Source organism: Notechis scutatus, chromosome 2 (genome assembly GCF_049901735.1).
Source record: "Notechis scutatus isolate UNSWTSFEM ecotype Mainland chromosome 2, rNotScu1.2, whole genome shotgun sequence".
In the NCBI taxonomy this organism is placed as follows: domain Eukaryota; kingdom Metazoa; phylum Chordata; class Lepidosauria; order Squamata; family Elapidae; genus Notechis; species Notechis scutatus.
The window spans coordinates 198,730,197-198,756,665 of NC_142010.1; the positions used below are offsets into that span (position 1 = coordinate 198,730,197).

The 26,469-nt window shown below is 44.8% G+C and overlaps 1 protein-coding gene across 1 annotated transcript; it reads right to left on the reverse strand.

The window, feature by feature from the left end:
- Positions 1 to 5,290: 5,290 nt before the first annotated feature.
- Positions 5,291 to 19,918, reverse strand: DMRT3 (doublesex and mab-3 related transcription factor 3). Its single transcript, XM_026675607.2, has 2 exons — positions 19,242 to 19,918; positions 5,291 to 6,952 (listed from the first exon to the last, which is right to left on the reverse strand). The coding sequence occupies exons 1-2, from the start codon at positions 19,729 to 19,731 to the stop codon at positions 5,988 to 5,990; spliced, it is 1,455 nt and encodes a 484-aa protein (XP_026531392.1). The 5' UTR covers positions 19,732 to 19,918; the 3' UTR covers positions 5,291 to 5,987.
- Positions 19,919 to 26,469: the final 6,551 nt, after the last annotated feature.

The window sequence follows — 26,469 nt, forward strand, 5'->3', positions numbered from 1 at the left end:
TCCACTCCACTCCATTCTATATTATTCTCATTCTCATTTCATTCTATTCCATTCCACTCCACTCCACTCCATTCCATTCTATTCCATTTGCAAATGCTTTATGTTAATGAAACAGTGCTTGGAAATCTGGAAGTTGCATCATAGCTATCTAAAGGAGGAACAATTAGGGGAACTTCATCTGACTTATTCCACATCCTTCCATTTGTGATGACTCTTCTTTCTTCTGCAACACTTTTTTCATTCATTAAAATGAGTTACATTTAAAGCACAGTTGAGGTGAGTTTGGAATGCATTCTCTCTCTTTGTAGTCATTTCTCCCTCTGCATGTGAAGGATTTTGGGATGAAGTCATTTTCGGAACAGAAGCTTGCTTGGACTAGTTTAGGATCTCTGGATCTTACCTGAATTCAGGATAACAAAAACCCAATAAATGTTTGTCTTCAACTTTCAGGGATGGGATGTAGTGGTAGGATGTATGTGATATTTTGTGGGTCATTGTGTGGACCACCAACCATTCACCATAAACCAACATTTAAAAGATAGAAATAGATGGTATCTGGTTAGAGCTCTAATCAAATTGCTTTCAGGATTTTTCTTTTGAAATACAGATAGTCCTCAATTTATGACCACAATTGAGTCCAAGGCAAAGTGAGTTTTGCCCCACTTTTTTTTTGCCACAGTTAAGCAAACCACTGCAGTTGTTAAATGAAACATGCAATCATTAAGCAAATCTGGCTTCCCCCATCCACCTTGCTTATAGGAAACTGGATGAGAAGGTTACAAATAGTGATAACTTCACCTGGGAGAGTGCAGCTGTCATAAAATACATGCCAGTTGCCAAGCACCTGGATTTTGATCATGTGACCATGGGGAGGCTGCAACAGTTGCATGAAAAACAGTCGTAAGTCACTTTTTTTCAGTGCCTCTGTAACTTTGCATGATCACTAAATGAATAGTTGTAAGTTGAAGACTGCCTGTAGACACCTCAATGAAAAGAAGCGTGTGGTTTTCTTTTCATTCCAGTGCAGTTGTACAATTGCCAGGAGGTTAGGGGCTCCTGTGCTTATAGTTGAACTATGAAATCATGACTCAGTACATTATGCAAGGTCTCAGGTGGTGCTTTTAAGCCACTTAACTGTTCCCAAATATAGAAAAAAAATGTAGTCATTTAATCAGCCTACTACTATACATAATGCTTACCAAAGAACTTCAATAATCTAATAAATGGGATGAATGGAGTTAAGAATGTAGTGCTTTTTATTGGGAAAAAGATTAAAAATAAAAATTAAGGAAGCCATTCTAATTGGATGAATTAGGAAGGTATACATATCATAATCTGATCAAAGAGCTCCAGTAACATCAAAGAGAGAAGGCATTTGCCTTTCAAGGTTAGAAACAGGAGAATACAAAATAATTGTGAGAATAATAGATATAAATCAGCATACCAAAATGGACTTGTAGGACTGCAGATATGAATACCTAGCAATTTCAAAGGCTACCCCCAGTTAAGCTGCAGAATAAGACAAAGAGAGATGGATAGCTTGCAGAAGTAAATATTAAGAATTGCCTTACTACAGGGCTTCTAGAAATTGGAAAGCCAGGGAGAATCACTTCACTTGTTTTAGATTCTTTAACACTCTAGTATTGAGGACTTCCTTGAAGATCTGAATAATCCTTTGATTCTTGAGTGCACCAAGCATGGCAGAAGATCAAGTCTGCCTTAATATGTCTTGGCTATTGATACAACTTGTTTCCAGTCCAAGTGCTAGTAATACACACCTTCAGAAAGAGAAGTTGCTTAAAATGCTTTATGGCTGCCAACAATTAATGCCAACCTTCTCCATTTTGCTTTTGTCCATTTGGATTTGGGGGAACTACAACTTACAGAATTCTTTACATAAAGTATCTGAATGATACCATTACATCAAGTTGGGAATTCTGTTTATTGTGATATCAGTTATAATTATCTTAGATTAAGCATCTTACTATTAGGATGTAAGAAAAACAAAGCATTTACCACTCAAAACCGAATTTAAAATCTTTCTGGCCAAGTAATAAGAATGTCTGTTTGCGAAGAGAACATCTAACCATTGTGGCTATTATGAAAACAAGTAAGAGGTAGATTCATTGTTGGTGGTATCAGCAGTGGCTTGTAATACAAGATGGCAATTACATTGGCAGAGTTCACAATCATTCAGGTCTTAATTTATTTGCTAAGCCACAATACATTAAATCTGTTCAAATAAGATATTATCAAGTAACTTACAAACTGTTGTTTTCTCTACTGACCAAGAATATTGAGATGGTATAAAATTTTCCCATCAATGAATTCATTAAAAGGAAAGGGCTTATGATGTTTAGAATTATGCATCCACTAGAATTGCAATTTGGCATGTCAATGCATTCAGAAACAATTTTCTCTCTAATGGCAATCCCCAGCATCCCATAAAAATTGAAGAATTGATCTTATTTTTCAAACCCCAGGATTGCTTCAATTTAAAAATTAATATATTAATCTAGCATCAATCTTTTTTTTCTCTTCTGTCTGCCAAAGCACATAAAATAGGAACCGTTAAAATGATATAATAGGATATAAGAATCAAGCTCATATTTTAGAATATTGAAGCAAATGTGAATCAAACCTGTTAGCTCAACAGATGTTCCACAGCAAGCATATCCACATTTTGCAGCTCACAGAATTTCCCAGCCAGCTATGCTATATATGCTATATAGCCACTCCTATTCTACAGGTATCAATGCAGACCTCTTGTAAGGACTTATTTTGAAATTGGGAGTGTTTTTTAATCAAAAACAAAAACAATGAGATATCAAGCATGAAAAGAAGAAATATTTAAAAAATTGCCTTATTTGAGGACTGACTCTTTGCTCATTACAGCTTCTCCATCCAGGTGCGATAGGGCCTGGTTTCCAGTTCCAGCTGCAGTGTTTGGGAATTCTGAAGACTGCAGTTCTATATTACTCTCTGGTTGGAGGCCTGATCTATTGTGGCAGGCAAAATGTCTCCTGCGTCTTGGACCAAGATGTTTCTCCTCATCTGCTACCGTATCCTTTACAGTTGGAGACTTAGAAACTAAGCTCTTCTCATGTTATTTATTATTCCACTTTTTATTATTTATACGAATGACTCAAGGTGGCAAACATATCCTACAAACCTTCCTCCTCCTATTTTCTCCACAACAACAGCCCTGTGAAGTGGGTAGGACTGAGAGGGAGTGATTGGCCCAAAGTCACCCAGCTGGCTTTCATGGCTGAGGTGAGACTTGAACTCACTGTCTCCTGTTTTCTAGCCTGGTGCCTTAATCATTAGGCCACACTGGCTCTCTTGCATAGTAAAATGTCTGGAAGCCAATAAAAAATAGCAACACTTTTTTTTAACAAAAAAGGCTTTTTGTTTCTTCCCCTTAAGGTAAAAAGTCAGGACTATCTATGTAGCTCTTTATGAAGCCAGGAAATAGGAAACAAGAATCAGCTGCTAAAGAATAGAATTTAGTCCACTTGCATTTCAGAGATGGGACAGACACATTCAGCCTGAATTGGGGAGCTTGTATTGCTTTTCTATCAAGAATTACCTTGCTTCCTTGGGTCACCCAGGTGTGGTCTTTGTATCATTTCCACCAGCAGCAGAAAGTTGTGGGTTGTAGTTTTAACTAACTTTTTAAAAAGTTTCAAAAATACAAAATAGAAAATCCTCATGGTTCTTCTTCTCTACCGTATTTTAAAAAACACAATACAGTGTATTTGGGTTTAGCTTTTTCTTTTATCTTTATTCTAGTTTCTGCTGCTATTAAATTGCTTTGTCAATCATTTTATTCTGGCTCCCATGAAGGTGAAATGCAAGCATTTTTTTTTCAGAATGCACAGATGAACATCGATGTTACAAGTGTCTCACTCTTGCAATTTCTTGTTGTCAGAGACTGTGAAGCAAAATGTGATATATTTGCTTTTTATAGCTAATCTTTCGACTCAATTTGGGCACTTAAAGCAGTGAATATTCACACTTTCTCACTCTGTATTGAATTGTTATGAAATGGAATATGTTAATGACTCTAAGCCATGCTCTGTTACTGAAGCAAGAAGCAGACCAAATTTTCAGCATTTTCCATGCGGACATTAACTGTGGCTCATGGTACACCATCATTTATTTATACTCCTATTCCATTTGTAAGGTTAACACCATGGAAAATAAATTATACTGTTTCAACTCTAATGCTAGAAAAGTTATAGCCTTATAATCTGAATCCCAGCAATAATACAGCAGATAGCATTAATAGGAACTGCGTTTATTTTTATCTGGAAAATATAGTCCAAAGATTACAGCACCCATCACAGAAATATTGATGGGTTTAGGACAACAGTTCCAAAGCATAATCATGTAAGCATATTATAAACTTTTAATGTAATAAGCTATCCTTCCCAAATCTGGTCATTTCTAGGTTGTTGAAACTATAACTCTCAGGATTCTCATATTTTTAGGAGGTTTTTTCACTCCCTCCCTTTCTCAGCTCAGTCCTCTTTCTCTTTTTATCCTGTGTAGTTTAGGTACTCACCACAATGGAAGAGAGGACACTGCAGTCTTTTACCAGTAGATGGGCTTAAATAATTTCTATCACAGTCTTAAAATTACTAAAATTACTTTTCTTTTGCGCATCTTTATATCTCCTGAAAAAAGTTGCATTCATAATTTCAATATTTCTTTTTTTTTTTTTAATGAATCCTTTCTTCTCTATAAAGCTATCTGCTTCTCAACAGCTAGATGTGAGTTAGTGTGTCCCTCAGCTGAAAAATAAAAGAAGATAAAAGAAATGTGTGCATTGTTTCATCACACTGCAACAACGTCCTAAATTTATCTCCTCCCAAACTTACCATTTGGCTGTATTTTTTTTTTTACATCTTCATAGAAGACTCCTACATAGGAATCAGAATAGTTTCAGACAAATTTTTCCAAGAAAATAAGATAATTCAAACAATTCCCCAAAGATCCAATGAATTTAGAGAAGTGAAAAAGGTAACAGTTCTTGCAAAGCCTGAAAACAATAACTCTATCACCAACATATGTGGCTGCATTTGTATAAATGTATTTCTTGTTTTAATGTAAATATACTTCTCTGCCTATAATATTACATTGTATGTCTCAAATGTTACTTACCCTCATTAGTTATACAGTATTTACACCTCATGTTCAAGGCAAGAGAACCTAAAATTCCATTCAGGACAACCTATCTATAAAGCTAAGCTGACTTTCTCCAAATATAAATGACAGGTAAAAATCAAGATCAGCATAGAGTTTATTTTTCCCCAGAGTCCTTAGCATGCTACATTAACCTGACAATTTTAATTAATGTGTTCATTTTTTTTCCACAAGACAGTTTCATGCAACTTACAGCTGTTATTTACTTTACATTGACGCTATAACATTGTTTCATCAAGCCATGTGAAAAGCATAGGATTTATGGTGCCTCCAAAAAGTATCTCGGCTGGGACCACATGTGGGCAGTTCATTCTTAGTCTTTTTATGACTCATGGGTATAACACCAAGACAGTGGTGGTCATAAAGCCAGCAAGGTCACTGCTTAGTCCTCTTGCTATTTAATTATTTGCTTTTTAGTTGCTTATTTATCCTGAGGAGTCCTTCTGTTGAACATGGCATTCAAGACAATATCAACATTCCCAGTGGTGTAAAAGATAAGACATATTTGCTCTTCTTTAAATTTTTACAATCCCCCACAATTTATTACATGTGTGTTTAATTTTTTTTTCAGTAGTAACATTCAGCACTAAAGCCATGAAATAGTAACTATTTGGCATTTTTCAGTGAAGTGCAAGAAATAAAATAAATTATGTCTTTATTGCTTACAGATAGTAACAAGCAGAGTCACTTTTTTTCCTGTAGATATATGACCCACCTTTTCTTTTGGCTGAAGTCCAGCATTTCTGCCACATTGAAAAATGTGGTGGCAAATAATCATTTTACGAAGATGTGTTTAATATTCTAGAATCTGAGGAATCAGATCTTTCATCATAGTCATCTTCTGTATAAATGGGTTGCTTTGCCACAATCGGACATCCATCCTCTTGGAGTGAGATTCTAGGATCCTCCGATGGGCGTGTGGGAAGGACTGGAGAACTTCGGAAGACTGTGGCAGAATTAGCAGAGAAGGGGCTGACATACTGAGACCTCAGCTGATACTGCTGCTGAAGGGTCATGGTGTTCCACAAAGTAACATCGTTGGGTAGAAATGGACTGGACTGGTTTCTTGCCAAAGTATTCCTCAACATCAATGGATACCGAGGAGGTTGTGGGAAGGGATGCTGTAACGGAACAGCCAATGGATTTGGTACAACATTACTAGTATCTGCAGAAAACCTCAGTGAGTCTGGGACTCGAAAAGCCGACCCTACGGACCATTTTGAAGAGGAAATAGGATAGGAGCTCAGAGTGTGTTCAAAGAGGTGCCCATTCGAAGGCAAAACCAGGCCTTCTGACTCTGCAGAAGTTCTGTCTCCTCCCGCTAGGGAGGATCTGCTCGACAGGAGGACCTCAACGGCACTCACCAGGTCACCCCCACAGCCTTTCAAGATTAATTCAAGCACAGTTGGCTTTTGATTGGGGAATATTTTCTTTAACACTTCAAGGGGTGGCCGGTTGGCTTTTAAGCTGAATGGCAGAGAAACTGTCCCTGATGGACCTTCAATCAAGAAATGGTTCTGTTCCGGTTGATACTTGGGGCTCTCGGGCCTGCTGTCAGTGCTCCCACTGTTTTTCTGGACTGCGTAACCACCCTCATCAACGGAAACTATTTCAGGGCTCTCGGGAGCGAAGCTGCTCTTGGTCTTGGTCACCTCTGGAGAACTCCTTTGGTCTGTATCTTTGTCACTGTAGGCCTCAGTACTGTCTCCTCCACTGACGTCGCCCAGTCGCTCTTCTGTCATGTCTATAAAACAGAGGGCAGCTTTGTTATGCCACTGAGTACAAAGACATTATCATTTTTGTGTACATATTTTTAAGTGTTACAAGCACTGGATCCTTGAGATTATAAATAAATGGTTCTAGATTACAAGTATTAAAAAGGCATTGATTTATAACAGAGACAGGGTATTGGCCCATTTAATCCATTTATAATTACTTTGGCCCTTTTATTTATTTTCTAGAAATTACGCTTTGTTTGTACCATAGGCCACAGTCACAAATAAATTGGAAATGAAAATAAGGAAATCATGTCCCCATTTGCTACTTCCCATAGCTCTTTTTGAAGATCACCTATTATACCACTATAAGATTACCTATTATACCACTACAATATGTTCATGCAGTTACATAACTAAGAATAAACCAACTGTATCATTGAAGCATTTTTGGTTCATTTATGAAAAAAAACTGAGGCAGACTAGAATCTGTGATTTGTTAACACCAAATGGTTTTCAAAGGAATTATAGTTTTTATTTTAGTCAAAGTCAACTGAGGAAAAAAGTATTATTTATTTGTGGTCCATGGCATTGCTGTGATAAAGTAGTCTATCAATCAGCCATCACTAAATCCAGAAGAGAATCTTAAAACTTTGGTCACTTTTGTCAAAACATAGGTCAAAGGCCACCTGGAAGCATACTGTCTGGAAAACATGTATGTTCTCATCTTTATTAATTTCCAAAATAATTGTTCCGCATTTCTGAAACCTCATCATGGTTCACCAAAGGGAAAGGAAGGAGAAAAAGACAGCTAAAGTAAGATTTTTTTTCTTCCAGAATGCTTGTCTGATGAAGAATTCTTAAATATTCAAAGGTTTCTGTATCATTTCATAAACCCCAGATTGGTATTAATAAGGGCTAGAGTTCTGTTGATTTGGAATTGTCTTTTCTATGCATTTGATTTTTATATCTGCTGTGATTAATTTTGAAATAGTATTTTTTTTTAAATCTCCTTGACTATTTTGCAATTTCATTTATCCTCACTTACATGACTTGGTGGAACTTAGCAAATAATAAAAAATAATAAAATAAAATAAAATCACAAAGCAAAACAAAAACCAGCCAGATAAATTAAGATTACATACTAATCCTAAATGTTGTCTTTATTTGATTTTTCTGTGCAATTCACCAAGCCACACCTCTCTTGAGAAAACCACAGACAACATGAATGAGTTCTGTTGAATGAAATGTCCTGTAGCATGTTTTCCTAGACACTCCTTCATTTAAGCCTATGTTCTTGGATTTACTTCTTGCTACAACAAAGTAAGCAAGAAATGGCACAAAAGAAGTAACAGCTACCTGAAATACACTTGTTTTACACACTAGATTGGGGTAGTCAACCCTTTTTGATCTGAATATTCAGTCTCATGTAGTTTGCTGAGACTCATTTGTGGCAGGCAAAAGAAAAAGAAAAAGAAACAAGCAAGGGGGAAAAACCCTCTAGGATACACATCTATTACACGAATAACTATAAATTATACACTTTATATCATAATATTAACTACACATAAATCTAAAAATGTTAATATATCAATTCCCCTTTCCTTCACCTTTAGGCAACTTATTCTAAACATTCTAGACTAGAGACTGCTTCTAAGTAGTTTACCATTTAAATTTTATGTAAAAATGATCTGGAGATTCAATATATCTATCATTATTACAAAATCTGTTTATTTATTTATTTAATGAAAGTGGGAGGAGAAAGATAAATAGAGAAGATTGTAACTAAAGTAGTTTTTGAAAACTAAATAGGCATGCTTGTATATTTGTAACCAAGACAAAATAAATTTTTCATCTGAATCTACCAATTTTTCACAGCGTAATGTATAAATGTTCATGTTGCAGTAGATAGAACCAAACTTAAATGGAACAAGAAGAAATATTTTATTACAGTTTTAAAATGCCAAATCATTCAGGTGAAGATTTTGTGCATCAGGATTCAATTAACATTGCTTTGAAAATGTTCACATTTGAATGTAATTTTGCTATCTGAGCTACACTTCCAGATCTGTTTATCAAATTATATTCTATGTTGTTAAGCCTATGTTAAAATTGCAAGTCATCCTAAGCGTTGGTCCAAATCTCAGACATGATCTCTTTTTTCCCTTCAAGAATCTACCTCACTTTCTGGATCCACACATGCCTTTAATTCACATGTGTAACTGCTTTAATTTTATATTGGCTAAAACTGAGCAAGAAATCCCCTTCAAGTTTTGTCCATGTCCCCAGCAGTCTTCCACAGCAAACCAGATCTTCCCTTTTCATTCAAACAAACTACCTGAAAAGATGTCTGCAATAAGTCACTCAAACATGGGAATTTGAATAAAGGTAAATCTGTATATCTATTCTGGTCCATTTGCCCTTTTTTGATGTTTAAATTAATGAGGACTTGATTTGCTGCTTTAGACAACTTAGTTCAATAATCATTTCCTTCTGAGAATGATCACTTATGTAGAATATATATGCAGATAGTATAAACCAGGGCGCCCAACCTTGGCAACTTTAACACCCATGGATTTTAATTCCTAGAATTCTGTGGATTCTATGAATTCCCCAGCCAGCCAAATTCACAGGTCTTAAAAAGTTTCCAAGCTTGGATAATCCTGATATAAACATATATGTCATTTTGTTTGATTTTGGCTTTATGTGTCGTGTGAACCCAGCCCTTGTGATTTGTAATCCATGTTTCCAGCTTCATTTATTGTTTAAATCCAGCCTGTTGTAGTTTATTCAACAATCCACACTTCGCCCTGCCGCAATTTAGCATGGTGTCTGAACCCCAGTCAGAAAATCTTGCAAAACGTATAAAAGGACTTGAGAGAAGCTGGGTCTCTGGTTGGAGCCTGGCCATCCATCATCCAGCAGCAGCCACAGCAGCCTAGCCCCCTGGAGCATGCAGGGATCTTTGACGGATGGAGATGTCCTCCTCCCTTCTCCTGCAGAAAAGTGCTGACTAGCTGGGCAGGGAAGAATTTCTCATCAATGTGCTTTGATTGTATTTGGTAAAGAAAAGGCCCGTTGTCTGGTAACATTTCACTTGAGCCTGACCTGCTCCAAAAGTTATTGCTTGCCCAATTCGATTTACACTGTCCTCTGTGGTGATTAGTGTAATCTTTTAAACTGGGAGGTTCATACATCAGTGGGGAAAAAGTTGCGTGCTTGTCCCCCTCAGATTTATAAGCTTTGAAGAAGAGTCAGACAAGGCAGCCTGTTTCCTCAAGCAATGGAGAAATCAATGCAGCCCTCAAACCTTTCGTGCCCAGGAATGTTGCCAGCACGCAACATGTTAAGACCACAACCTCACACGATGTTTAGGTATCCACAAACAGAAACTATGGGAACCATCCAATGAATCAAGCAACCCAGCACTACAGACTATCTTGCAAAGACAACCACCTCAGTGAAGGATGAGTACAGACAGAGATAACTTGGCAGGAAACTGAAAACTAACACGTCATATATATGTACCCACCAAAGCTTTGAGCATTTAAATCTCATTGATTTCAACATGTGCTTACATTTCTCCCAGGGCAACAGGCTGGCCTCCAGATGGCTATTAGCCAGCACGATGACAGTGGTAATCGACTTCCTTGGAATTGAGAAAGGAGAACTCTTAACTATTCCTCGGGTTAGGGAATGAATTTTCACCACTGCAATTGTAAGAAATGTTCCATAGAACCAACTATCATGGTACAGCTTTGATTGAAGGAAATATTTTTATGCCATCTCATTAATTACTTTCTGCTAGTTCTAATTCTCTGGGGATTCTGCTCTTAAAGATTCTCTGTTCTTAAGGATTGGGTTGGGAATCTTCACCCATTCAATGAAATCAATGAAATAAAAATAACCCACCCAAATGCTAAGGGAATTGTGTTACATACTTTTCTTTTTGAGTAAGTTTTGGTTTGAACTGAAGTATTTTGTGTAATCCATCTTTATGTATGGCGCTCATCATGGAAGATGATAAGGTTTGAACAGTTCTGATATGATCACTGATATCTATCAAACAAGAGCAGGAATAAACCAGGTTATTAAATTTCCAATTTGTTCCAAATTATCCTTTTCCCATTTAGGTCTACTGGGAAAGGCAGAGACTTATTTCAAGAGAAATGCAGCAAATAATTACAATATTACATGGTTCTGAAGCAACAGTATAACAATACACCACCATCTGAAAAGTTTCCTAATATATTATTTCCCTTGATTTTAGCTAGGGAAAACCAGGAGAGAAATGCTAGCTACATTTGCTTTCTGGAAAAGGATGTCACTTCTAAGACCACAAAACTACTCTAATAGCTTCCTTCCTAATCTCCAGCAGCAGGACAGGATCTTCTTCACTGCCCAAGTTACAACTCTCCCTTAATGGTGAGGGAAGTCACTATACACATATAGCTGCTCAAACACTGTTTGCCATTAATTAAAATTCCTCCTTCCATTAAATTCAGTAAAAAAAAAAATCCCTCAGCAAATGCAAAAAGAAATATAAAGGAAGTCTCCTCACCCAGGAAGTAAAAATAAGAATTGGCAAATATTAAAAACCTTAGTGGAAGGTTCGGAGTAAAGAACAGAGAAACTTTCTAGTAGAAAAAGATGGGATTTTAGAAGATGCTTCAATATGAAGCTGAAGATGCAATGCCCAGAATTCTACCCACACTATTGCCAAAAGAATTTTTTCCATTTGATGAGGAAATGTTGACATCCAGAAGAGTCTGATGCTGGCAAGGAGTAAGTCTTGCCCACTTGTGTGCAAACAGATATTGTGTCATTGTCAAATCTGAGTGCTTCTATTTTTATGAAAAAATAACCACCGAAGTCCATTGAAGTAAATATGCACCTTCAAATTATGGGTGTTTGGAATAGAATTTAAACTCCTAAAAATGTGCAGCAGGGTTGTTTGCTTGCTCAGGAGGAAGCCTAATAAAAAATAAAGGAAACTGCAACAATTCTGTGCAGGTGGATTTAGTCTGTTGAATCCCATGAGATTGTTCCCAGGTAAGGCCCACAGCACTGCAGCCTCTTCCCCTCACCCATTGGTATGATTAGAATGGAGTCTTAGCTGACCATACACTTTTTATAATGGATTAAATGGGGATTCCAAACCAGGGGTGGCAACTATGGCAACTTTACAACCTGTGGACTTCAATTCCCAGGACGCTGGCTCAGGAATTCTGGGGGTTGAAGTCCTCAGGTCCTACCCTGTTCCAAATACTTCTTTGGAAATGGTGTGTGTGTGTGTGTGTGTGTGTGTGTGTGTGTGTGTGTGTACACGTATGCGCGCACATGTGTGTGTGTGTGTGAGAGAGAGAGAGAAAGACAGACAGACAGACACACACACAGAGGGCCCTCTGGAGGGAGGGAGGGAGGGAGAGAGAGAGAGAATGAAGCCCTTGAATATGTCTCCTCTGAACACTATATTTATTCCCCAAACGTCCTATTTTCTGCAATTAAGGCCTCCCACAGCATTTAAATCCGTATTTATTGGGGAGATGGAGGAGGGAGAAAATCCAAAGGCATAAATGAAAGAATCAGATGTGGGAACAGGTTTGGGGTTAACAATTTGAATTCTGGTACGCACATGTATTTAGTTCAAATTTTGCACATAAGCTCAAGTTATATGAATCGCCAAAAGACAACCGTTTTGTCTACATTTCGATACTTTAATAAACGGTGGAAATGGGAATTTGCGGAGATCGGTTCAGAGTCGGGGAGAAGAGAAACCTGGCGGGAATCATTCCCCGGAGTGTCTATTATGTCTATTTGGGGATAAGGTGCGGTTTGTTAATTTGGCTTGTCTTACTAGAGGCGCGCGGCTTTTGTTCAAGGTTTGCGGAGCGACCCGTAGCCTGGGACTGAAAACCGGGCTGGACAGGACCGGAAAGCAGGAAATGGAGGCGTTCGCCCAAATCTTCCTAAGACGCACAATTAGTTTACGCAGAACCCCAACGCCAACCGGACTCGGAACAAATATTCTGGGACTAGATAGAATTTGCACGCAAAACATATAAGGTCGCCTTTGGGCGTTTTTGGTTTTCATGGATAAAAACAACCGACTCGCAGCTCAGCTTTTGGAAAAGAGACAGCAATATCCCAGAGGTCCAACTCTGGGCTCCAGGATCTGTTACGGGCGCTGGAAGAGTTCCTGATTCTCGCTTCGCCTCTCGACAGGGAGGTGGAGGACGAGGCGCTGAGAACAAAGTTCCTGACACAAACAGCCTAAATGTGGTAAACTGTAACATCTAAGAAAGTGCACTTCCGCGTTTTGGTCCCATACATATCCTCAGAGATAGAGAGAGAGAGAGAGTGAAAGAGAGATTCCAGCTACTTTTGTTTCCACCTTCCCAACCTTAATCATTGTACAAAATTAACTCTACAGTAAAGAGATTGGCGGCAGAGAAAAGATTTCGGAACAGAGCGCGAGGGAGAGGCGGCGTGCTGCTCAGGCTCCCAAGTTGAAGCTTCAGAAATCCGCCTCCCTCCAAACGCAGGCAGGAGCAAGGTTTACACAAGATGTCTAACCTGGTGAGTTAATTAATCTTTTCTTTCAACTCATGAAAGGAGCTCCGTCACCGCGCTAAGACACCTTCCCCTCCCGCCCAGTTCTGAACAAATGGAGCATTTTGTCTAAAGGTTTGCAAGTCGCCGAGGCCAGAGCGCGGCGTAGATCCACGTGTGTGTGTGTATATATATATATATATATACACACACACACACGTGGATCTACGCCGCGCTCTGGCCTCGGCGACTTGCAAACCTTTAGACAAAATGCTCCATTTGTTCAGAACTGGGCGGGAGGGGAAGGTGTCTTAGCGCGGTGACGGAGCTCCTTTCATGAGTTGAAAGAAAAGATTAATTAACTCACCAGGTTAAACATCTTGTGTAAACCTTTCTCCTGCCATATATATATATGCCAGAGGTCCCCAAACTTGGTAACTTTAAGACTTGTGGCCTTCAATTCCCAGAATTCTCCAACTCCCAGAATTCTCCAGCCAGCTCTCTGAGAATTCTCAGAGAGGTGGCTGGAGAATTCTGGGAGTTAAAATCCACAAGTCTTATAGTTGCCAAGTTTGGGGGGCCCTGATATAAGCCTTCGAAAATCGGGACGGGTCGCCGTCGACTTGGCAGCGAGCCTGCAGCCCTATGCGGGGCCATCCCCAGCAAGTTTCCATCTAAGTAGAACCCACTAACCTGGTTCAATCGCGAGCCCTACTTTCCTTAACCGTGGTTTGCCGCCCGTCCCAAAATCCGAGGAGTTCATTCATATTATTGCCCAAGCCAACGCTTTGAAATACCACACAACGTAACCCAGTTAAGAACGGCTCGCTATTTCGCCGGTCAGTTGTGCTCTGGGAACGCGGGACCAACACGCTTCCGATTCCAGGAGAGGCGTGGATCTGGCCAGCCGCGGCCCCACCACCTTCTTCTCCTTGCGCAGACTTTGGGGACTCCGCGGACTTTGGGGACGCTGCTGGCCAAAGGGTGCCCCAGCTCCGAGTCTTCACCCACAAGCCCCTGGAGGGTCGCTTCCCCTCGGCAATGGGTGGCTCCCGGCTCGTCCCGTTGCCTCTTTCAGCCTCGCTCCAAGCGTGCCCGCCAAACGTGCTTCCGACTCCAAACCCCAACATTCCCAGCCCCGCTGTCTGAGGAACCTGGGAACTGGAATCCTTGCCCCCCGCCCCCCCGACAAGTCCCACGCCGCCTTTCTCTACAAATGATGGGTTCCAGCCAAACGAAGAAGGTTGAGGTCCGGGCCGGCTCCTCCCGAGGTCAGGTAGTCGGTGGGGATCGCTGGGGTCTCGGCAAACCAGGCCGGACAGGAGTAGGGCGGCTCCGACAACAGGCTTTGCGGACAGGCATCTCGGGGTTAGTGCCCAGTGAACCCGCCGTCGTCTGTTCAACAGGGCCTTGTGTAAATCCAGCCGGGGTCTCCTTCCTCGCTTGATTGTCTTCCGAGAGTGAGGAGGAAACTATCCGGAAAGAATCTCACGCCTTGGACAGAGGCCCAGAATAATGGAAGTAGTAGGGTTTTAAAAAGCACCCCCATCATCTCCTGATAGCAGCCTCGATCTATATTGCTTTATTGGAAAACCTAGTGTGGTTTAACTGGTATGATTCAAAATGTGGGGTTGGGAGGGGGGCTATCCCTTCCTCCGGAGTCAGACCTAGCAGAGGCACTTTTACAGCCCACTCTCTCCCTGTAACTTCCCCACCCCCCCACCCCCCAATTCCCATCTGAACTATAAGGGTGGGTTTCTCAAGTCAGCAAGAGTTGCTATGAAGCCCCCCCCAAAAAATCCTTCCAGGTGGACACTGAGAGTTTGGTAGGTGGCACTAAATGAAGTCGGGGTTGGGGGAGGGGACCTTCCTTGTAGGCCAGGCAGGGCCTTCTCTATGGTTACCTGGTGTTGGTGGAAATTCACTGCTGCTAGAAAAGCTTTTCGGGATTTCTCTTTTCTCACTGCAGTTATCTAGAGAAAAGGGTGGTTTCAACCCTCACCACTGATTTGTCTATATCTCTCTATTATCTCTTGCTATTTTATCTTTTTTTTTTCAAACTTTAGACCAGGGGTGTCCAACCTTGGCAACTTTAAGACTTGTGGACTTCAACTCCCAGAATTCCTCAGCCAGCTTTGCTGGCTGAGGAATTCTGGGAGTTGAAGTCCACAAGTCTTAAAGTTGCCAAGGTTGGACACCCCTGCTTTAGACCTTGTTTATACTGATAATAGCCTGAGCTCAATTTCATTTTTCTTTATTGAAATGCATAAAACGGGAGATTAAACAATAAGTGCACTAATTAATTCAGATGTGTGTCAATGAGAGGCTCCCCTCAAAATTGCAATAACTATTACAGCCTTGTCTTGCTTCTTTCTCTTTCTTCACCTATTTCCTCTTTCTTTTCTTGCCTACATGATGTCAACCAGCTCCACAGTGCCTACTCAAAAGATCCACTGAGATTAACAAACATTGCTCCCAGGAAAGCAGGAGAACGAAGTTGCAGGTTAGATTCTTTTATATGCCTTTTAATGCTTTCCTGAAAACGTGGATGAACCAGGACCAGCATTAGAAAGACAACAGGAAAAGGTCTCGAGTTGCTTTGCAATTAAAAGTTAGCATCAGGATGACTTCGGTGAAATATTCGTGTTGATTCATATATTCTTATAACACTCTGGTCAGCAGAAAAAGATATTTATTTTCATGGTTTTTTTTTTTAAATAGAGGGAAATGAGAGATTAGATGAAGCTAATACCCATAATTCCCACTGTAGAAAGCCTCTGGTACTCAAGTAATGATGGTGTATTTAATAAGCAAATCATGTTTACATAAACCATGGCTAACTGTATATGATACCAGAAAGAGCTGTTAAGGCAGGAAACAAGTTTACTAACTCATTGTAGGGCCAAATGTAAAGTCCTTGCAATTTTCCAGGCTCATGAGTATCTAACATACTTTCTCACAGGATTTAGTAGGACTTGGCAGGTCCGTTTCTTTTAGACTTTAATTTTTATGGATCCTTTTTTTAATTGTCCAGGGATTGATTTTCTGTTTCCACTAAGTTTCTGCAATGGGAGAAGAAACTATCTTTTTTTTTAAAAGCTTTCTATAAACGCCATCTGTGAAGTAGACCCATTCTGATTTTTTCAGATATATAATGCAGCTAAACGAGACTGATTATTGTTGTCCAATAGTCTGAACAGAACGTTCAAGTTCGAGGTTGGTGAAAGAGGAAATTCAGTCATGAATATTGTTCTGAAACAGATTCTCAAAGCACACCTGGCTTGAGAGTAAAGCTACCTTTAAACCAGGATAGACAGAGTAACTCCCAAAAGGCTCAATGGGCTTCCACTCTATGCGACCTTTCAGAGGTGACTTCAAACAGATCTTGCAGAACTTAGTGTCTTCCTAAGAATCTTTTTAAAGGTGGTTTCCATAGCTATTTAGGAGCCTGGGTTCCAGAAACAATCGTCAAGAACCACTCTTAACGTTTAATACAAAAAGCCCTTTTAATAAGGGCTTATGGCCTGCCGTGACAAAACCACACTATTTCCAAATCCTTCAACCTTTGACAGTGGAAAGTCCTTCCGAAGGTTGACTGTCGTCCCAAGATCTGATAGAAATGAAAATAAAATAGAATACCTCTACATTGGTCATGGACCAGAATAATAAACAGCTTTATAGTAGGACTTAGTGGACAGGGCTCAGATGAAAAATACATACTTTTAAAAATTATTATTAAATCATGAATTACTCTCCTTAACTTAAAAGAGGCTGCTGCCAGAGTGACACAAAGAGCATCCAGAAGTAGTTGGGATGACAGAGCACCAAGAAACCAAGAGCTCCTGAGATGTCAAGGCCGGTCCCTTTTCTCCATGCCCACTAGAAGCACTGAGGCCAGGTTCACACATTACACCAAGCCCCAAATTGTTTTAGTTTACCTTGTGGAACCCCCACAGTCACAAACTGTCTTAAGTTGGTTGGTGTCACAAGCCAGTCTAAGTCAAAATGAAGCAATCCAAATCAGGGATTTTCCTGCTAGGCGAACCAGGCCAAAAACATCCAGTACTTAAAAAGGGAGGCTTTCATTCTTCCTTTCCAGACCCTTCTCAAATTGCTTCTCACCCAGAAACCCCGTGGTCTGATAATCCACCGGTTTCACGAGAACACCGCCAGGTAAAAGCTTTTGGGGAACCAACTCAGAAGTCAACTTTTCCGATTCCATCTTCCAAGGAGCTGCACTTAACCTGCGACCTTGCCTTGAAGCTTGGAGCGACCGATAGGCTTCATCACAGCCTGCTACAACCACGCACGGATCTGTTCCCTTTCTACCGTGGAAAGCGCCGCGCCTCTGAAGAAACGGCTGGGGTGGGGGGAATTAAAATCTCCCGAGACAAAACCGAGAAGCTCCCCTGCAGAGGATGCCTTAGTCTTGGAGACCATCCGGGGGGGTGCAGAGTTAACCGCTGCTCTTCGGGCGTGGATAGAGGTGCTGCCCATTTCCTCTCCCCCCACCACCCGAGACGGGGAAGAGGACGGAGCCTCGCTTATTCGGCTGCCTCCAAGAGACCCTTTCTGGGCCAGAGGGGAGATGCTCGCTCCCCGCTCCACCTTCCACCGGCTCTGCGGTCGCGGGGCTGATGGAGTCGTCTCCCGAATCGGCGGGCCGGACAAGGCTGACAGCAGACAAAAGCGCGTGTTGCCAGGCTGTTTGCCTCCGAGCGTAAAACCAGCTCTGGCCTCGGGCTGCTTTCCACCCGCAGGAGAGCGAAGAGCGGGGCAGGAGGCAGCGGCGCCCGCGGGTTGCGCTCCAAGTCAAACGTGCAGTTTGGAGGCGAAGGAAAACTCGGGCCCAGCCGTCCAGCCCGCGAACGAGCGAAACCAAGAAGATCGCCTCCCTCCCCTCGAAACTCGTAGTCCTAAAAGACGCCGGCCTGATTCCTTCCCCCCCCCCTCGCTGGGGGGGTGTCTTCGAGACCAAACATTGGGCTTGTTCCTGCCCCCCCCCCCCCATTTCTTTCCGGACCGGAGAAAGGAGGAACAACCAATTCCCACAACACTGTCAACTTATTTACTAAGTGTATTACTATTAGTCCTCTCATCCTTCCTAGTACCTCTCTCCTCCCACTTATGACTATAACCGCGTTGCTTGTACTTTTATATTGTTATTGTTTATAATTATATAAACAATTTATATTGTTTTGTTTGCAAGTATGATTTGATTGCTTATTTAGTATCCTATGATTGTCACTAAGTGTTGTATCTTATGATTCTTGATGAATGTCTTTTTTCCTTTATGTACACTGAGAGCATATGCACCAAAGACAAATTCCTTGTGTATCCAATCACACTTGGCCAACAAAGAATTCTGTCTGTCTGTCTGTCCGTCCGTCTGTCCGTCCGTCCGTCTGTCCGTCCGTCCATCTTCCTACCTACCTCTCTACCCATCTATCTATCAATTTTCCTACCTACCTACCTATCTAGGTAGCTCTTTCCCGAAGCCCTAATTGCGGACCCCTCCAGGAGCTCTCCCGGCATGAGTTAGGGGTCGCCGATCCTTTCATTTCTCTGCCTCGTCGAGGGTTTCCTGGCTCCTTCCCTGGGCCCGCAGCAGCCGCGTCCACTGGCCGAGCGCTGGGCTCGGAAAGCGGCCGGACGCCACCCCGGAGCTGCCTTCCTCAAGAGACGCCCGAGACACCCAACTCTTGCTCCGCTCGAGGGATCAAGCCCACCACCGACAGCGATCCCGCCCGTCCCACAAGCCCCTACCTGGTTTGTTGAGTGGCGGAGGCTGGAGGACGGCGGCGGGCTGCTCGGAAGCCCATCTCAGGGCGGCGGCGGCGGCTGCCAATTCCATCGGGGGACGGTGGGAGGCGCCGGCCGGGCCCTCCGCGGGACCGGGGACGGTGGCAGGCGCTGCTCCGGGGTGCCCGGGCGGCGTAGCAGAAGCGGGCGTAGGAGCGGCGGCGGCGGCGGGCAGGGCGCGCAGCGTGTCGGGCAAGAGGCTCTCCAGGCTCTCGTTGGCCTGCTGGCGGCGCAGCGCCACCTGGGCGGCCATGACGCGCTGCCGCTCGATGATGAGGATGCACTTCTCGCAGGTGCAGTCCTTGAAGCGGCAGTAGCGCTTGTGGCCCTTCAGCCAGGAGAGCACGCCGTGGTTGCGGCAGCGCGCGCACTTGGGCGTCCGCTGCAGGGGCGCCCGGGCCGGCTGAGCCACCGGGCCGCCCATGTACAGGTACGGGGAGCCGTAGCCGTTCATGGCGGCCCCGTCAGCCCCTCCACCCCGGCCGCTAAGCCCGCCTCACTCGCGCCGGGGCCATGTTTCGGCGGCCAAACGCGGCGGCGCTGCCCCGGCTCTGCTGGCGCCGAACCAGGCGCTGAACTCGCCTCAGCTCAAGTGCAAGTTGGGTCGGCGGCTCCCTCGCCCCCGCCAGCGCTTCCCCGCCTCTCAGACGAGGCTCCTCCTCCTCCCTCCTCCTCTCGGCCGAGGCCGCGGCGGCGCTTCTGGCTTTCCCCCCTTTTACCAGCGCCAATTCCCCCGCTCCTCTTCGCCTAGCTCTCACCCTCACACATACAACCCCCCCTTTTCTGGAAACAGGTGGACTCGCCCACTGCGCCGCTTTCCTCGCCGAGGCCGTTTGTTCCTCGAAAGCTCGCAGGGGTGGGGGGGGGGAGAGAAGGGAAAGAGCCACTTCGAAGGGGGCGAGGGGGGTGGAGAGAGCGAGGCACCCAGTGCGTGCGCGCCTGTAGATGAAAGCCACGGATGTTGTACGTTGCCGGCGTTGTCCCTTCTGGATCGGGACGCGAGTGGCTCGAATCAATGGCCTCGGCCAGGAATTGTACTGCGTCGCCAGGGGTCTCTAACCTTGACCAACTTTAAGACTTGTGGACTTAAACTCCCAGAGTTCCTCAGCCAGCTTTGCAAAGCTGGCTGAGGAAAGCAAAGCTGGCTGAGGAACTCTGGGAGTTGAAGCCCACAAGTCTTAAAAGTTGGTCAAGGTTGGAGACCCCTGACCTACGTCATCCCTGAGTCCCCCTCCTCTCTCTTTCCCCCCCACACACACACGCAAACAACACACAGGGATTTTTAGTTTGCCCCCCCACACACACACACACACAAAACCCCACGTGCATTCAAGGATCCATCCAGTGGCAAATCCCAAATAGGCTGCCGCGTGTGTGTTCTCCACACAGCACCCTTTGACCTCCACACACAACCCGACCATCATCAGTTTGGCTTGAAGATAAGGAAGCAAAAGCCAAGGCGGATCAACGCGCCATTCAACCTCAAGCTCCTGCCAGGCTTTGGGACTTGCAAAGCAACCGGGACCCCTCCCCTTCCCCCCCTCCCCACTTTCTGCAGAAGAGGGGGCGGAGCCCTTGCTGAAGGTTCTGTCTTCCAGCCCTCTAAAACTTTCAAGCGCCGGGATTGGCTGAAGGGACCCTGCCAGGAGTAACTCTTTCCCTTCCGGCGCGATTTATAACCAATAATCCGCTTGGACACTAAATCGCTGCCTCTGACTCGCGGGGTGAATTTCTAAGCACCATATTAGAGGCTGCAGAACGAGACGATCGAGGTGCATTTCGCTTCCCCCCACAAAAACCCTGACCTCCCCCTCCAATACATACGCAGGCATTGTTCCAGAAATCCTTCTATGTATTCATTGGGATGTAAATATCTGCTAATAGATTTCTCAAAGGAGGGGAGAGTAGAGATTTGCAAAGCATCAGTGCAAGGGACACGGATGCGGGCATCCAATCTAAAAACCACGATTTTGGCTTTAGATTTGTGAGCATCTTTTAGAAAGGTTGCGCAGTATAAACAAGTTGTAGCCCATTCGAAACCGCGGTTCTAAGTCTGAGCAACCGCGCGTTTTAATGCAGAACATTTTGCTATAATCAGGGAGAAATAATCAGACTTTAATAAAAGACCGTTTCAGGTCTCTTTTGTATTGTTTGTCCGTTGGATTTTACTTTGGGGTTGCTGAGAGCCTCTGGAATTCCCCCCCAGTCCTCCCCAGGCTAAACGTGGATGGTTAGGGAAGGGAACATTTTGTTCAATGTTCAACAGCTCTTGTTAAACCTAAACCGGAGTGGGAAAATGGATAATGCCAGGGAAGGAAATAAAAGAGGATTGGGAATTGGCCTTGGAAAAGAAATGGACATAAATTGAAGAAGGCGATGGGAATATTTTTTTTTCTCTCGAACGAAACATGCTCTCAATAATTCGTAAGGTGGAGAATATGAACTTGTAGTTTGCAGAAATGATTATATTGAGTCACTTTTTAAAAAAGAAAAGCGTGAGCTGCTTATTTGACGAATTAAAACTAAATTTTAACCTTAACATTTTAAGAAAATACAACAAAGCGAGACACTGAACCCCGATGATACTGAAGGATTATATACCGATTAAACACAGGATCAACTGTGTGTTGAGCGAGGAAGGAGGAACCCGAGAGGCGTGGGGCCGGAGGTCAGGCAGGCGGGCAGGCCTCTTTTGGCCCTGGCGGGACCCAGGTTCGATCGGCTCTTCCAGGCAAAAGGAGCCGCGACGTCGGCTGGCCGGTCGGCCTTCCCGGGCAGTCTCTCCTCTTAAGGAAGCGGGAATGGAGGCTTCCCTCCCGCGGGGTCATCGCAAGCCCCGGGCTTTTGAGCCGGGGCGCGGAGCCTTCCCCTCGCCTCTTTTACTGGGAATCGGACGAGTTCTGCCGCCTACGCAAACCCCGTCCCTCCCTGCGCCCTCTGCCACCCCCCGTATTTGACAACATCTCCCCCCAGGTCCGGGTCGGCCTTTCTGTGAGCGCCACGTCCCCTGCTTTAAGAGCCTATTGTAACTCAACACCTGACGAGAACCGGTCCCATCGCTCGGGGCAGAAAAGGTTTAGTCAAGCACATAATGGGATCCCAGCAGAAGGCTTTTCAGAAGCGGGGCCCAGGGTAAACTTCGCCACATGAACTCCGTTTCCAGGGCTGTTAAGCTTTTAATTGGGAAAGGAAAAGCGGCGTAATAAGAGAGGAGGCAATTTCAAGGTGACTCGAACGTGGTCGCCGTTTGCGCCCCGGAGAATAGCTTGAAAAGGGGATGAATGGACCAAACATATGGTCCCAATCAGGTCGAGCGGCAGGGCGGGGCGGGGCCCTCTGCCTTTGGGGGGGGGAAACGGGGGTGGGGGTGGGGTAGAGACCCCAGCTCGTTTTCTACGAAAGCCAGGCGCCCAGGCAAGAAGGGCAGAGGCAGCCGAAGTCCGACCCGACGAGGAAGGGGGAATGGAGTCCTTGAAACTGGAGCCTAGAATCATTAAACCAGAGCCCCTTCATCTGGGTTTGATTCGTAGAAAGGTGGAGGGCTTCCATGAAATAGGAAGGCAAACCTGGCATTCTGAAAAAGAAGAGCTAAATAGGATGCAGAGTGATGGGTACCTGGGTAGGACACACACACACACACACATATATTCACTCTTGTTATTAAAGGTATGCAGGTGCTCCTGTCTATCAATTCTATTCCGGTGAATATCCCATATTTTAATATATTGAAATGCTGGAAGAGGACTGGGGAGGAGAAGGGCTTAGGTGGGACTTCATGTTTGGGGGTCTCAGTCAGCAGGAGGTTTCCGAAATATAGCAAGACTGCCTCGTTGTCCGCCAAAGCTGCTGAATTAAGGGGCAGTCTGGTCCAAAAGACAGGGACGTCACATCCAGAAGGCAAAAGCACCCTCCAGCCACCCCACCCATTGTGTAATTTGTTATTGTAGGCCGCCTGAGGATTCTGGCCGGACAGGCGGATATAAATGAGTGAATGCAAAGAACTATCGGCAGTTCTGGATTAAACTTCGCTCCTTAATTAAAGCTCTGTCGGAAGCGATCAAGGAAATTAAAAAGGTTTCCAAATCAGCAAAGGAGTAGAAAAGGATTTTGACAACTGGAGCCCCAGAGCGACCCTCGGAGCCTCAAAAATACCTCGGAGCAAAGTGACAGGTGGGGCCCTGAAATTAAGACCAGTGGGATCGATCCAACTGTTCCCGGCTCACTAAAAACAGTGGGGCTCAAAACGAACAAAGGTCGCCCTTGAGTAGAAGAAGTGGCGTCTGTCTTTCGGCTAATACTTTACTGACCCGATCGAAAAAAACAACACCTGTGCCTTCCAAATGCCAGAAAAGGAAGGAAAGTAGCCATTCCGACTCCTGTTTAAAAGAAAGTAAAATCCGCCTCTTCCTCCATCACTGAACTGATTTGAAATGTGTTTTCACCCCAAAACTTGCATTGTAGCACAGGTCAAACACTTCTCCTTCTATCCCCTCTCCTCAAAAACCAAGTAGGGAAAAATCCGAAGTAGTAAAAATGAAATATAGCCCCACTGTATTTAATGGGGCTTTAAATGGACCTCAGCACCCGGGAGTTTGAGAGCAAAACATCGGCATCTGAGAGGGTGTCAGAATGGTTTTGAAAGAAAGAGACCAACGGGAACTTGGGAAGAAAACCCAGCGGGGTCTCCTAAGAAAGAAGAACGGCGCCCTAAATATTTAGATGGACCGGAAAAACCAATGCTTGGAAGCTGCCGCCGTACACTTAAAATGTGTCTGGTTTATTTTTTCTATTGGTTTGAAATTGGTTTTATTCGTTTGGGGAGGACATAGAATCGCGGAAAATATATCTTTTAAAATAATAATAATAATAATCGATCTGAAAAAAGGCTCAACCGAGAAGATGACACCCTTCTTATAAAACCTGAAGGCGAAGCGAAGGCAGGTAAGTCTTTCTTCCAGCGGCAACTTCCTATCCAGTTCGGGAAGAGGGGAAAAAAAAAAAAACATAGACTCCAAACATCCAGCAGGAGCTCTGATCGTTCCCGGGGACAGGCGAAGGGATCGGAAGGCCCCAGCCGCGCCCTCTCAAGGAGCCCTTCCATTTGAAGGGAAAAGATTTTTGCTCGCCGCCGCCGCCGCCTTGTTCGGCTCCCCTCCGCCGCCGCCCCCTCCACCCTCCCCAGCAGAGCGGGCACAATGGGGCCAAAAGGACGAATCCCAGCTGCACGAGAAACAGCCGTGGAAATCTCGAGAAAAATGAATAGAATTAATAAAGGTCACCGATCACTAGCCATTCATAAATATTTGGTGACACCTTTCTGGTTCGGGTTCTGCCTCTCCGCCCCTTTCGCGAGGGGGGCGGGGCGGAGACTCGGGAGGGTCGGCATTCGGGTGCCAGAAACCAAGGCGGGGAGGTCCGTTTCCAAAAGCACTGCGACGCCATCGCAGATTCTTTCCTAAGTGGCGTTGGCGATGGCCGAAAGAGGGCAGCGCAAAAAAAAAAAAAAAAAATAGGTCTCTGGGGCGGCCGTCCTCTATCTCGGAGGGTGGGGTGGGGGTATCTCTGAATAAACAGGGCAAAGACCGACAAGGCCTCGATTCTGGAGAGGCTCCCGGGGTAAATCGCCAGAACCGATATCTTCAGGGCTTCCGTTCGCCAGAACCCTCAACGGCAACCCTTAAGATTTGAAGGCCAAGGGAGCGCGCTGGGATTTTCAGCCGGCCGGAGAGAATCGAGCCTAGGTTTGCCTCTTCGAGCCGAGCTTTCCCAAAGCCGGAGGAGAGCCTTGTCGGCTCCTCCTCTGCTGGTACTTCGGAGGGGAACCTGGCCCCAAAATCTTAACTTTTCCTCTCTTAAGGAACAGTAGGAGCCGAGGATCCATTCGCGGGGTCGTTTTAGGAACCGAAAGAGACGCAGGGCCAGATCCTGAGGGAGGGGAGGCCTTTTGCGTGGCCGCCGCGCTTCTTCCAACTCCAAATCAAGCGCGCCAGGCGTGGGCGATGGCATCGGCTGCCAAAGACCTTCGCGCCCTTTCGCCTTCCACAGGCTCCCCTCTCGGCCCCCTCTAGGCCTAAAAGAGCCCCTTCCCCCAATCCCCATCAGCCCAGCGCGCTAAAGAGACAGCCGGGGTAGCTGCCTGGCGTTGCTTTCCTACGGCGGCTTCCTGGCGAAGGAGACCGCTCCGTCTGCGGCCTGGTCGCTCACCCGGAGCCGTCTGCCCGGAAAAGGGAGCGCGATTGGAGAGGTCTCCAGAGGCCCCCACCGCGGTCATTTCCAGACTCCTAAGGGAGAGGTCAAGGCCGGGAAGCGCCGGCCGGCTTGGTAGTGTGTGAGGCCGGAGCCGTCCGGGCGGGCGCTTTGGTCCGGCGCTCCGGCGGTGGGGAAGGAAGGTCCCGATTTCCAGCCAGGCGCCATTAGTTGCCTTAATTCATCCGCTTGGAAGCCGCCGCCCTGCAGCCTCACCGGGGTGCCAACAGGCCTTCCCGGCGTTGAAGCTTTGTGGCGAGGTGGCTGCGACGGATTGTAGAGGCGACCTTCTCGGCTCCCGGAGGCGCTTCTCCGGGAAAGGCGAGGAAGGGCCGTTCAGCGGGGCGTCCGCAGCGGCGGTGGAGGAAGAACCGGGCCCGGCTCGCCTGCCCTTTCACGCCCCGCCAAGCGCGGAGCAGCCCTGAGGAGGAATGCCTGAGTGTATAACGCAGCTCCGGCCCCTCCAGCTGCCTCGACCACAAATCCCGCAATTTCCAGAGATCGCGCCCACGCGGACTGAGAATAAGACCGTTGGATACAGGGGGATTTTAATCTGCATTTAGGAAAGGATGCCCGCGCCTAACTCCCTACGAGCATTTTTCTCTCTTGCGTGATTTTCCTCCCGCACATAATGCTTATGCATTCGGAAGAAAAACTACTAACGTTTTTTTGGCAGTGTATTTTGTGTGTGTACGCACACCAGCTTCTTTGCGAGAATGTCATTTCTTTGAATTGGAAACCGACCACAGCTCAGTGGATCACTTGGAAGCATTTTTATTTTACCTCTCGTTTAAGTAAATGCAGTTAGAATCAGATCTGAAATTAGGAATGCGAAATTAAATGAAACCAGCAAGATTTAACTCATCTAAGAAAGTGGGGGGAGGGACTCTCTTAAATAGATTTATTTGCAAGGATTTTTTTTTTTTGGCCTGCTAGTTAAAAAGAG